Raw genomic sequence first — 14,399 nt, forward strand, 5'->3', positions numbered from 1 at the left:
TGTTTATTATTAATTATGTTGTTGTTTATTATTAATTAATTATTGTAACATTGTTGTTTATTATTAATTAATTATAATAACATTGTAACATGTAAATCTCTCTCTCTCTCTCTCTCTCTCTCTCTCTCTCTCTCTCTCTCTCTCTCTCTCTCTCTCTCTCTCTCTCTTTCTCTGAGTGTGTGTAGGTGAGCTAAAGCAGAGCGAGCGGCAGTCCTCTGTTCAGTCAGTGGTGACAGTGGAGGGGAGTCGCAGAAGCGCATCTCTCTTGATATTCTCTTCAGTTTGTCTTTTGAGCGCTTCTCCTGTCTCCAGTCCTGTCTCCCCTCCTGTCTCTCCTCTGCTCCTTTAATCCGTGTCGCATTGAAAGAAAGGGAAAGAGGGGGAGAGAGCGCAGAGAGAATAGTGCACCGGTCCCCGAATCATTCCAGATGGCTGCCTCTGAATCACTGGGTGAGATTGGGTTCTCGGGTTCAGAGCTGTAAGGAGCTGGTGTTCCGGAGAGAGGCGGCTCTGGTGTGACAACTCCCCGCTCAGCAGCGCCTCAGGATCGACTTTAGGTAAGAGAGCTCGCAGCGGGATTATTTTGAGTTACATGTGGTGTAGTAGCTAACTTTGCGCTGAATGTGGTGCTTAACGTGATGCTCTGTGCTGGAATGTCACGTTGCCGGATCGGAGATGCTTTTGCGTAAAATGGTCGTGTGGCTTAATTCGCGATGTATTAAACAGGATCGCTGTCTTTTATTCTAATGTAATTTCGCTTCTGTTAGAGCGGTCACCAGTTTAAAAACAACCATCAGTGCGCCTAAAACACATGCACATGTGTAAGTATATGTTTGTTTTCAATGTATAACCAATGTCAAACATTTTCTGACATTTATTTTTTAACTTGCAAAATATTGTAAACAGTTCTTTAACGTTCTAACAGTGTCAAATTTGTATTATTATTATTATTATTATTATTATTATTATTATTATTATTTATGTATTTTATTTTTTTATTGTATAAAATCATTTTTTTTATTATCATTGCATTTTGAGGCAATATTTATTTAATAAAACGAACAAAAGTCTGTATTTTTAAAGTAGCCAAGGCTTTTTCGGTTTTCTTTTTATTTGTTTTCTTCCTTTTTTTTTTTTTTTTTTTTGAATTAGACTATTGCTGGCAAAGTATACTCTGTAAATTTAAAATAGAAAATATAGTCCATTTGGAATTTGGAAATGTATTTAATCCATCATGAGAGAAGAGAGCCAAGATATGACACAAGTATTCATATTTGTGAGTATTAGTAGTATTAATGTAAATTAATCTCATCTCTGTCAATGTTTCCCTGTTCAAAGAAAGCGCCGCCTCGTGGGGAAATACACGCGGGCACACACAAACAACACACAGCTGGGGGACTACACTTGTCTTGCTAATTATTCCGTTTTTAGTAAGCATGACAGAGCAGTAAAATATTATCAAAAACGCACGCACTTAAAAAGTAATTCATATTCGCATGTAATTCATGTTCTTTTAATTATGTATTCCGATTCCGATGTTGGTGCAGCTATCATTATGAGGACTCTCCATAGACATAATGATTTTTATACTGTACGCACTATAGATTCTATCCCCTAACCCTACCCCTAAACCTAACCCTCACAAAAAACATTCTGCATTTTTACATTTTCAAAATAAAATCGTTTAGTATGTTTTTTAAGCGATTTGAATTATGGGGACACTAGAAATGTCCTCATAAAACACATTTATAGCATAATACCCTTGTAATTACCAGTTTGTAACCTAAAAAAAGTCGTCATAAACCACTTAAACCTGCCCACACACACACACACACACACACACACACAAACAGAGAGAGAACAAGTGTACTTGTAGGATGATATATTGCTGAGCTCATTTAGAATGAATCAATGCAGATAATGATATATGATTTCTGTTAATTTTCTTAATAATAATAATAATAATAATAAATAACTATTGTTGCCTACAGTATGTAATGTGTGTGTCTGTGTGGATGTTTTTGAGGGGAAATAAAAAGTATGTACTTCACCCACCATCCCTTGTAGAACAAATGTTGGAAACACTTTATATGAAGCCCATTTTTATAAGGCATTGTAGACATTATAGACCATTTCAACAATGTAAACAAAATCAAAGGAATTAGAACGGTCCAGACGTATTTCTGGATCCTTTCAACAAAGTCTCTTGTTCAAGGTAAGTCGGTCCACTCGGCGGCCGTAGTTGAAACGTTCTTGTGCAGTTTTAGTAGCTATTTTTCTTTGTAAACAAGCGGCATGAAAGTGCAACTCTTATCTACTTGAATGGGGAAAGACCGGAATCTCCAAAAGGGTTGGTCAAGATTACAATAAAAGAACATATTTCAAATAAGCAGTCAAATCTGACAACACTGTACGGCTTCACTCGAGCGGCCCGGCATCCTGGCCTGTTGGCCGTGACGTGTGCTCCAACTCGCACCAGGGTTCCGGGGTGCGGCGACGCGACGCATCTAACTCGCTCCAGACTTTCCCCACTCTGTTCCTGGACCTGTAAAGATGCCAGCAGGTAGAGACCAGTCTCCTGAGGAGAGGCGCGCTTGGTGCTTAAAGGCAGTGGTGATGAGGCTCTTCATTGGGATCAAGAGAGCCCGTGTGACGATGATCCATGAGAAGGGCGTAGCGTTCCGTCACAACTGGTATAATAAATTGTGTTTCTTTACCTCAGATTATGCTAAAAGTGCAATTATACCATCTTGTATAGCTAATGCGCATGCGTGTTCTCGAGTTGATTGACAGGAATTTCTGTATCTAAATTTAAAGTGATTGTCTATTTTACCTGTAAGGCGGGTTGACCGCTGGCTGCTGTTTGGCGTTCCAATTTCTCCCATTCATTTTAATAGAAGTGGCCCATCTCTGCTAAATAGTCTCTCTGTTTTGACAAGCAGGAAATGTTCATGGAACAATGACATCACTTGACATCACTAACTAACAGTCCTTGAAATGGTCTATAAATGCATTATAATGCATTTGCAATGTCTCATATAATATGTTGTAACTTCTCATAAATAATTGTAACCACAATTATAATATATTACAATACTTACCTATTCAGAGTAATACCTTAGAATGTAATGTATTATAACATGATCAACATTAAATTTGATCTGTAGAAGTTATAGTGTATTATACAATATCTATTTTTATATATACTGTATATTAGGTATGCTTTAAGTAAAGTGAGAAAACAATGTCTTCTTAATAACATCCATAACATAATTTTATGTGGTTATAAGATATTGAAAGACATGTTTTAACCTTGAAACTTTACAAACGAATGTGTGTTTCTTTTTTATTATGTGCATTTTTTTTTCTATAAATTCCATTATATAAGATTGACTTTATGTTACAAGTTGATGTCATTGCTGTTTAAATACTGTGTATTACATTACAACTTCTGAGGATAAAATTGGATGTTTATTGTGTTTTAATGCATTATACTCTTTTAGGTATAACTACAGGTTAAGTATAGGTTAAGTATTATAATGTATTATAACTGTAGTAACAATTATTAATGAGAAGTTATAACATTGTAAGATGTATTATGAGATATTATAAATGTATTATAATGTATTTATAATGCCTTTATAATGCATTATGAATCTAGGCTTCACAGAAAGTGTTACCCAAAAGTTTGACAAAAAAATTTTTTTCTTTTGTTTTATTGATGTGGAGATTGACTCATATACATGCAGTGTAAGTGGGTTTGTGTGTGTGACACACTGGTGAGTCCCATTAGACTAATGATGTCTTTGTCCCTTAGAGCCACTTATGGGCTCCTATTGGCTCAGCCTTCAACTTCCTGTTTTTATACGGCCAATCACACACTCCTCCCGGGAAGTGTTGGCCACAGCTGGTGAAGTGTTGATTGAAAACAACCTGAAGGCTGACGGCTGAATTGCCCCTCAAGAGCATCCATACACACCCATGATGAGCACTTCTGTGAGAGACAAAAACACGCACGCCTCAGAAATGCTAAAAGGTCTACTAACAAATTAATTTGCTTGTCTTTTGTTTCATGTATTCTCTAGGTTTGTTGGAAGTCAGGCGAAATCTCTGGACATGGAGGGTTGTTAGTGTGATGAAGGAGTCAGAGAGTTGTTTTGAGCGCAGCTGCTAACTTCGGGTGAACATTTTGTCTCATTTGCAATCAAAAACTCCTTAAGTGGCCTGTAATTGGAAGCAAAATTGCCATTTTGTGAGATGGTCACATGACTGCAGCATGATTACCAAAAAAGCCAATTTGCAGCTTTAGCCCTGCTCAGTGAACAATCAGAGACTCCCACCCACACACACTCCCACACATGTGCGCCGTTTGCCATGAATCTGGCCACCAAGCTGCGGAGGAATTTGAGGAGGCTGGTCATCCTCCTCGCCACCTTCTGTATTGTCAGTGTTTTAGTCTCCGCCTACTATCTTTACACAGGCTCCACCCAAGAACTGGACCTCGCAGACCGCGCCATAGGTCCAGACTGTGCCGACCTCCGGGTGCTCCCTTTCCGACAGTCAGAGCCTCGGACGGCTAAACCTATTGATCCATCCCGTAAAGACCCAGTGGTGCTGGTGTTTGTGGAGAGTCAGTATTCTCAACTAGGACAGGATATCATAGCCATTCTTGAATCTAACCAATTCCGCTACCACGCCGAAATCGCGCCAGGTAAGGGTGACATCCCACCACTAACGCACAAAGGGCGTGGACGCTATGCACTAGTCATCTATGAGAACCTTCTCAAGTATGTTGGGATGGACGCGTGGAACCGTGACCTGCTGGATAAATACTGTGCAGAATACAGTGTTGGTGTCATCGCATTTCACCGTGCTAGTGAAAACTCTCAGCCTGCGCTGCAGCTCAAGGGTTTCCCTTTGACATTACAGACAAATGTTGCACTTCGAGACTGCTGTGTAAACCCACGCTCTCCTCTACTCTACGTAACAAGGGCAGAAGTGGACCGAGGGCAGTTACCGGGAGAGGATTGGACTGTGTTTCAGTTCAACCACTCCACGTATGAACCAGTGCTCTTGGCTAAGACTCGGCCCAGTGAGAGTGGGGCAGCCCAAATGATACCTGGTCCACATGGTCTCCATGCTACAGTTGTGCAGGACTTGGGTTTGTATGATGGGGTGCAGCGCGTGCTGTTTGGTCACGGGCTGAGCTACTGGTTGCACAGACTCATACTGGTGGATGCCATCGCCTATCTCACAGGCAAGAAGCTGTCACGATCTCTGGAGCGGTACATCCTGGTTGACATAGATGATATTTTCGTGGGGAAGAAAGGGACAAGAATGAATGTAAATGATGTAAAGGTAAGAGGGGGTTGAAGAGCATGGGTGTTAGTTTGTGAAAATGAAAACTAAAAGCAAAGCAAAAGATGCAAGTGAAAAAAAAAAACATTTATTTATTTGAGCATTTAAATGTTATAATTTAAATGGTGGATTTTGGTGCTCCATCAGAAACATTATCTGTAATACACACCAGGGCTTGACAATGACTGAACCATCACTTGCTCTATCAGGCAACATTTGGAAAACATTTGGATTTTAGTGATATATCAAACACAGTTGTCGATTTGTTTTGGTTTAAATATACAAAGGAGAATGAGTTGTAATAGTCTTGGAAGTATAGCAGTTAGTTTTTCAGCAAAAAGTGCATTTGTGAATTTATAGGTATTTAAAGGTATTTTTAAGGAAACATTTACATTTAATCCATATATGCATATATATATATATATATATATATATATGTGCAGTTTGCACACACACAGTTTCACAGATTTCCAATCTGTTCCAACTAATCACAAGAGACAAGTCGAAGACCAATAAATGTGTTGTGATTAGCTGTGTGGGATATTTGGATACAGCATTTGGTTGGTATTTAGTCCAAGTGACTCTTTGCAGGTGTTCATGTCTGATTTAGTAGGTGTGAATGTGTTTATGTGGACAAAAAGGGAATGTTTTGTGTGTGTGAGTGAGTGTATGTATCACTGAATTAGAGTGGGTGTTTGAGTTGGCCTCAGTCAGTATAAAGAGCCTATTTAGGGGGACAAGAGCAGTAAATGGTGTTCATTCTCTCTTTCACACACTCATTCATAATCTCATTTCCACGTTTGGCCCCTCTCTGAGGCTGTTCAGCAGATTGAAGGGCCGCTTACACTCCATTGTGAGATGACTTAATGACTTGCAGAGCTTTCAGTTTCAAGTGAATGCGCGTGAGTGTGTATGAATTAATGTGGACACTTAAGCATAACAATAGGAATATATACACCAATAGGAGAGAGACAAATCTTTCACTCTCATTTACAGTTGTTTACTCATGCACTGTAACCCTCTGTCAAGCAATAAACTGTGTCTCTTCCATGTAAATCTGAATATTTGTCCTAACCTGCCGCGACTGTGTCAAGCAACAAGCAACAGAACATTATGTCTATCGTTTGCTTTTTATTTTGGTGGTGTTGCACCAGGTTGCCCCGCATACTGTGAAATCTTATTGGTCCGAAATCCTGTTCCACATAGCTGCATATTATTTCCAGGGACTAAAAACGGTTCAAGGAGCGAAAACTAAAACCAAAACTGAGCAAATTTTTTTGCAGAACGTATCCGAAAACAGGAACAAAGTGATTTACATCTGTTCTGGAGTGAAAACTTTATTTTTAAATGCTTTTTAACAACTATGTATAATTACTGCATATACATGCACGGTTAATCCAGAAATAAGGAAAACATTATTAGAGGAAAAAATTACATTTCTCAGTTGTTTACAAGTCTTCACTGAATTATTGTTAGATATGATGCATTAATACAGAATTTGATGCTGTCAGGTTTTGACTGAGAAGCAGATCTGTAATTAAAATTATACTTAATTGTTAATTAACTATATGCTTGTTATGATTTCTATGCTGATAAATCCACCACACAAGAAAAACATTAATTGCCTTTTATTTTGTGCTTATTTTTGGTGAGGCACATGAGGTGGGGTGGCTTGTTTTTACCGACCAGATTGCTTGTGAGATCTGGCAACACTGCAATTGGTATTTCATGCACCCCTTAGCACAGAGTACTGTCATTTTAAAAAGAATGTTATTAACCTTTCTTTTATTTTGTTCTAACCGGTAACCCTTTGGACAGGAGACTGCGGAACTTCAGAACCGGAACGAAAAAATACTGTTTTTGCTCAGAACCAATCGAAATTGTTTTTAGTCCCTGATTATATCATATGCCACATTGCACAGCAGATCGCATTAAGTATAAAAAGCAAAATTGCTTGTCGCTGGAATCTTTACGTATCACATCTGGATAGGACACAATAGTGTTTTTCTGGTTTTAGCAGACTTGTCTTACCAAAATGGCTTATATAACTCTCTTCTTTCATGAAAAGCATATGTTTATTGTTTTGTTGTAAATAACAGTTTGTTTACCATATTTTACTTATCTGAAATCTTTTAATTAATGCATTGATTTAAAGTCAGCATGAGATGGCTTTTGCAACCCATTTTACTTAATCTGACATATTTCCAAGTGACAGGTTATTCAATGAGAAAAAAAAATGTAGAGTGTGACTTCCATCTGGAATTGATTGGACTGGAAAAAGTGGGCGCTTCATGACAGAATGGAGCCAGTGCAGCTGGATGTGCTAGCTGTGGTCACTATATAGCAGGTGGTTGGAGGGGAAGGGTTGAAAAAGTAAAAGGCATCAGACGTCAGAGGAAAAGGTTAGTAGTTTCAGAATCGGAGCAAGCTATTACATTTTTATCAAAGATTACAGTTTCTGATTATTAACTAGGAATAACCTGCACTGATGAATTGTGCACAACCAGGAATATGCAAATAAATTAGGTCAATTTTAATTTCATGTTTAAAATGACATCAGCATTTAATTAAGTATATGCATATGTCAGTAGCTTTCCAACAAGTATTAAAGAGGGGGGTTATACATGAGGTACCTACAGTAACATTCACACATTCTTGTCACAAACATAAAGCTGATTGACTCATAAAATTTAAATAAATGAACCCATTGGACACAGGAAATGATTTCTCACGGTTCTGTTTGTATCACGGTTTTAGGTTTCGGTACGGTTCGGTATATGCTTTGTTCAGATAAAAAAATAAAAAAAAAAAAAATATTACTGCCAAGTCCAAAGAATAATCTATTTGGTAAACACTTCAACAGGTTTGCTCTTAATAAAAATCATGGTATTACAACAGTAACCATAGTTTTACCATGCTGTTTGTAGTAAAATCATAGTAACCACATAATCAACATTGTTACTGTAATGGTTACAATATATAGTAAAATCATGGTTACTATATAGAAACTACAGTATTACTGTTATAAATCCATGGTTAATTATATCAAAACCATGATTTCTGCTAAGAAAATCATGGTGACAGCAGTCACATGGTTATTACAGTCATGGTTACAACAATATTACTATAGTAAAACCATGGTTAATTTTTGTCAGGGTCCTGAAATTAACGTTTTAACTTAATACCTGCACTATTACGTTACATGCATTAACATAAAGTGCATTTCAAACTCAACTCAACATATATATTCACAATTCAGAAGCCGTACATCACTATTCAAGGAATAACCTTGCTATTAAAATGGATATGAGAAGGGATGTTGTGATAATGCAGCTCGAGTATTTGAACCACCCATGGAAATTCCACATGAACACCCCAAGCGCTTTAGTTATTGTTTCATGTCTGTCCAAATTAGCACTGAGTGCCTGCTTAAAAATGGAAGGGAGTGTGTGCAGTTTCAGCTCACCTGCGGCTCTGTGCGCACCACGTGATATATTTCCCTGGGTGATGTTGGCGTAAATGATTAATTATCGAAGTATTACTATAATGGCATTTTAATGCCATTAATCAAAGTGCGTTATTGACGCTTATGTGCGCGATAGATTATAGCCGCGCGAGGAAACAGGAAGAACTCGCTTGCCTGTTTTAAACCCTCGCAGGGGGCTTCTCTGTCAGCAGCTCGTTTTCTACACACAGAACTGTGATGTCATCAAGTTGACCCACGTGAAACATAGGTGGAGCGTATCCATCTACAGATCCATACAGGTGCATTAGCAGAGGTTGTAACTGTGCCTGTCTATCTGACACTTTGTTTTCTTCGCCAAACCTTGTGCACCAGATACGTCATTAAACTTGAGGTGAACAGCGGTGCCAATGCTTATCGAGCCGTGGGTGGCAAACCGAACGGTTCGGGTTTTTACAGAGAACCGTTACACCCCTAATGAACAGTGTGATGCCATTATACCCGAGTGGGTACATGTTTAATTTCCGAATGCAATGTTCTCAGAGAAAGGTTAGTGGCTTAACACGTGACACCTCCCCAGATGTTGTTAGCTAAGAATGTGCACTGTCAAATTCTTCCCAATTGGGCTGAGCTAATTTAGACTTGGCAAATGAGGCAGCTGTAAGATGGAGGTTCTGGAGGGGGTGCTCAGGGAGAGAATTAGAGCTAGTCACTCTGGAGCATGGCTGGAAATGTCAGCGGAAAATTTGCGAAGGATTCTGGGGGAAAACAAGATGTGTTGTGATGGGAGAGAGAAGTGGGAAGGCTTTGATCCACCAGCCATTGTTTTAGCCACTGTTAGTGCTGGTTATAGACAAGCATCACTCTGAGTATGGCAGCATGTCAGAATCCAGAACAGGTGCATGTGTTTGTGTGTGTGTGTGGAAAGGCCAAAACTAAGCCAGTGGAATGAAATATCAGATAACAGCTAATCAATGGAAACCCATGGTAAATTGGCAGTGAGGTTAGAAAGCGACTGTGTGTGTGTGTGTAGTAGGGGTGGGTTCCGATGGTCAAGAATTCTACTAGTCGGTTAGTGAGGTCGACTAGATATAGATTTTTCTCTTATATATTTTAGTTTGTAATTTTGATATTTTCAGCGTCAGTGCTTTAATTAGCATGCTGACAGCTAGTGCTTTGCTTTAGTTGTAAGAGAGTTTGCATGGTAAATCCATCTGGGATAGGTTGTGTCTCCAAAAATGATAATTCTCTCATTTTACTCAACCTTACATCATCTCAAACACATATGAATTTCTGTCTTCTGCTGAACACAAGCAAAGATATTTAGATATTTAGATATAAGCATGTATGAGGTGTTTTTGTCAATACATTGTAAGTTAATGGGGTCCAAAACATTCAAGGTCCAAAAAGGAGATAAAGGCTGCACATTAGTAATCCATAAGCAAACCGTACACAGTGTACACAAACAAGACCCAGTGTTGCCAGGTTCACGGTTTTCATGCCCAGTTGGGCTATTTTAAAAATGCAGTTACGTGTTGAGTTTTTTTGGGATACTTTTAAAATGTACCGCAGTCCCCAAAAGGTTGATGGTAATCACTAGAAAATGAAGATGTAATGTCTTTTTGATGTATTATGAAATTGAGTACTTGGCAACCGCGTGCAGCGTCAAACAATCACTATCTTGAAATTTTCACTGTGTACCAAACGGGCCAGATGTCAAGATTTATAGTGAATAAAGACTCAAATTTTTGTCTGTTTCTCAGCCAAAGCAATCTTTTGGCTTCAGAAGACATCGATTATGTCACTTTAATCCTTGGATTACTTTTATGCCCTTTTTGGAGCTTGAAAGTTTTGGACTCTTTTGGCTTACATTGAATGGACAAAAACACCTCATACATCCTTCAAAATAGAGGTCTGCAATCCCACTGAACTCCCCAGGTCCCACCGGTCCCGATTAGATTTCTTGGGGCTTATGATTAAATTTCCGGGTTGAAGGCTGGAGCGAACGGTATTTCTATGAGTTGTGGGCAGGAGCATACAGTCAGATAATAGCCTATAAAATGCAACGTGGATATCTTTTTTATTTAATTAAATTAATTAATGAAAAAAAAAAAAAAAACAGTAATCATTATTTTGCTTTACAACTAATTTATTTTTGATAATTACAAACATAAAATGCGACTTAAAAAAATGTGCATCAAATTATCCAATCCTAGAAACTTTTGGGAGAGGGATTGAAAAAACAGTCCAGCACAGATCTCTACTTCAAAATATCTTCGTTTGTGTTCTGCAGAAGAAAGTCATACAAGTTTGAGATGGCATGAGTGTGATTAATGATGAGAGAATTATCATTCGTAGGTGAGCTATCATTTTAAAGCACCTCTACGTCTAGCTGTTTTTTTTTAAACGATCAAGTGAACCCAACACCAGCTTAATTATACAGGGCTTCCTTAAAAGGGATAGTTCACCAAAAAAAAGAAAATTCTCTCATGATTTACTCATAATCCATTTGATTCCAGTGTTTAAATCCATATCTTCAGACACAATATGATAGGTGTGGGTGTGAAACAGATCACTTTTAAGTCATTTTTTATCAGAAATTCTCCTCCCTGCCCAGTAGGTGGCCATATGAATGAATAATGTGAATCACCAAAAACAGAAGATGGAGAAAGTGAAAGTGAAGGAAAAAGGACTTAAATATTGATCTGTTTCTCACCCACACCTATCATATCGCATCAGAAGACATGGATTTAAACACCAGAGTCATCTGGAGTACTTTTATATTTCCCTTATGTGGATTTTGGAGCTTAAAAATGTTGGCACCCATTCACTTGCATTGTATGGACCTACAGAGCTGAGATATTATTCTAAAAATTTTCATTTGTGTTTAGCAGATGAAAGAAAGCAATGCACATCTGGGATATCATGAGGGCAAGTATAGGATGAGAGAATTTTCATTTTTGGGTGAACTAACACCCTTTAAGACAAAGTAGTCAAATAGTAGTTTAAAAATATGTAGTTAAGCACATTCCTAGTGTGTAAGAGAGTTTCACATGGTTTATTAGAAACCACCAATTATCCTTGTGGTCCATCAGGATGTCAAGATAAGAATCATACAACAGTCACTTTTTTCACTTTTTCAATTGTTCCAGTAATATAAAGTTCCCCTTTGTCATAAATGCACAATGAAAACTGTCTGTATTTGTTGAGAGTGTAAGGACAAAAGCTGTGCTGTTTCTATTCAAGAGAGAAAAAGAGTGGAACAAGAGCAAAAGGGAGAAAGAAAACCTGTGTTCTCTAGATGTAGATGTTGTAGATTAGAATGTCACTCTTAGTGACTGGTTGCCATATCTCCCATCAGCCCTTGGGGCTGACTGAAAAAAACAGAAGACACCACTGATAAATGACTCAATGCACATTTGCACACACACACACACAAATGGGATTTACCCTGTCTATGTGAATGTGGATTCCCCAAGCAGAGGTTCTACTGAAATTTCAGTTAAAGTGACCTTGTGTTGGCAGTTGTGTAATAGTGCATTTTGTCAGGGATGTGGGTATGTGGAACTCCGTCGTCAGGACTGTTTTGTATGATGTGTGTAGGGATGTTAAAGTACTGGTTAGTCAATACTTGAAAATAAAATAAAAACCTGTAATGATACCAGGCTTTATGCAGTATCAGTAGTAGAGAGTAATAACTTAAAAAAAAAAAAAAATGTATCCCCTTTTCTCCCAATTTGGAATGCCCAAATCCCACTACTTAGTAGGTCCTCATGGTGGCACGGTTACTCACCTCAATCCGGGTGGTGGAGGACAAGTCTCAGTTGCATCCGCTTCTGAGACTGTCAATCCGTGCATCTTATCACGTGGCTCGCTGTGCATGCCACCGCGGAGACTCACAGCACATGGAGGCTCATGCTACTCTCCGCGATCCACGCACAACTTACCACCTGCCCCACTGAGAGCGAGAACCCCTAATCGCGACCACGAGGAGGTTGCCATATGTGACTCTACCCTCCCTAGCAACCGGGCCAATTTGGTTGCTTAGGAGACCTGGCTGGAGTCACTCAGTGTAACCGGCCCTGGTCGTCCCGCTCCGAACGGGACTCGAACCGGCGTGGGAGGCGGGTGCGCTAACAAGGAGGCTAAAGGCTACAGACTCTAACATCAGTCGCTAGTGCACCTCTTGAGGTCAGGAGAGTGAGGTTTACACACTGCACAGCTATCTACCAGCTGGCTCCTGTTACACTCACCCCCCTAAACCTCACTCCCATCCGGGTCACGGCACCGTTGTGACGCTCCTGTTCTACCCGCTCCGTACAGGACTCGAACCTGCGTCTCCAGCATAGGAGGCAGGTGCACTAACAAGGAGGCTAAAGGGTACAGCCTCTAATGTCAGTCGCTAGTGCACCTCTTGAGATCAGGAGAGTGAGGTTTACACACTGCACAGCTATCTACCAGCTGGCTCCTGTTACATTAGCACGCCCTGGATTCGAACTCGTGACTCCAGGGGTGGTAGTTAGCGTCAGTACTCACTGAGCTACCCAGGCCCCTAACTGAATGCTTTTAAATGCCGATATGTATATAAGCACACACTCTGTAGAGTACTTGCACCTTGCGGGAATGCTGCTAGCATGATAAATGTCAAATGCACTTCTTGGTAAAAATGGTCATCTTGATGAGGTATTCTTGTAAACGCAGTTACATATTAAGTGAAAACAAGCAAGACAAAGACAGTGTAAATGCAGCCTAATAGTCCTACTGTATATTGTACTACTGTATATTGTATATACTACTGTATATTATGCCCTTAACATTAATCTAACATCAGTATTGACAAAAAAAATAGAAAACCATTTCTTTTAATTGTACTTTTAAACTATATTTGGGTATCATGACAGCCCTCGTCGTGTGTGTAAGACAGCTGTATAACTGACAGCATTTGTGCAGTACTGAACTCATCTAAATGTAACAATAATGGTTTATGGAGTTATGAATTGTCTTATGAACAGTTTAGGACTGGGCGAGATATATGAGATATTCAGGGTAAATTCACAATGATTTTTGGTCAGGGTAAATTCACAATGATTTTCCTGCCAATATACATTTAAGCAATGTCATAAATATACACTGAAAAAATAATAATGTAAAAATGTGTTGCATGTGGTAAGATCTAAATGAACTGGTGTGATTCAAGTCAAAAATATTACTTAACATGTCTGAATTAACCTGATTACATTAGGTTACACTTTATCTACACCGGACGCGATTTGTGCGTTGCATTGCGTCAAACATAATAGAACCCCATTGTAATTAATGATGCTGTCTACACTGGAAGCGTCCATTCGGATGCGCTGACAATAAACAGGTGTCCCATTCCTTTTTGCGCTGCGCACTCTGGTGCTAATACACAAATGAAACGGTTTAGAACATTCTTGTTGATGTGTCCAGTGTAGACAGCCTCAAGCCGTCCATTGCGGCGGGGCAAGCCGGCAGCAAATGGGTGTCCTGTTCCATTTTGCGCTGCACGCGCTGCCAACAACACAAAAAAACAGTTTAGAACGTTCATGTCGACACG

At 39.1% G+C, this 14,399-nt stretch overlaps 1 protein-coding gene across 2 annotated transcripts in view; it reads left to right on the forward strand.

The window, feature by feature from the left end:
* Positions 1 to 235: 235 nt before the first annotated feature.
* LOC127445403 (bifunctional heparan sulfate N-deacetylase/N-sulfotransferase 4-like) overlaps positions 236 to 14,399 on the forward strand; it is a 98,870-nt gene continuing 84,706 nt past the window's right edge. The window contains exons 1-3 of one of the 2 annotated variants that reach the window (XM_051705454.1): positions 236 to 557; positions 3,818 to 3,996; positions 4,086 to 5,358. In XM_051705454.1, the coding sequence (XP_051561414.1) occupies positions 4,375 to 5,358 (984 nt within the window). In that variant the 5' untranslated portion in view covers positions 236 to 557; positions 3,818 to 3,996; positions 4,086 to 4,374. The remainder of the gene's footprint in view (positions 558 to 3,817; positions 3,997 to 4,085; positions 5,359 to 14,399) is intronic. The other variant, XM_051705453.1, reaches the window with a different exon arrangement.

This window comes from Myxocyprinus asiaticus, chromosome 8 (genome assembly GCF_019703515.2).
Source record: "Myxocyprinus asiaticus isolate MX2 ecotype Aquarium Trade chromosome 8, UBuf_Myxa_2, whole genome shotgun sequence".
NCBI lineage: Eukaryota > Metazoa > Chordata > Actinopteri > Cypriniformes > Catostomidae > Myxocyprinus > Myxocyprinus asiaticus.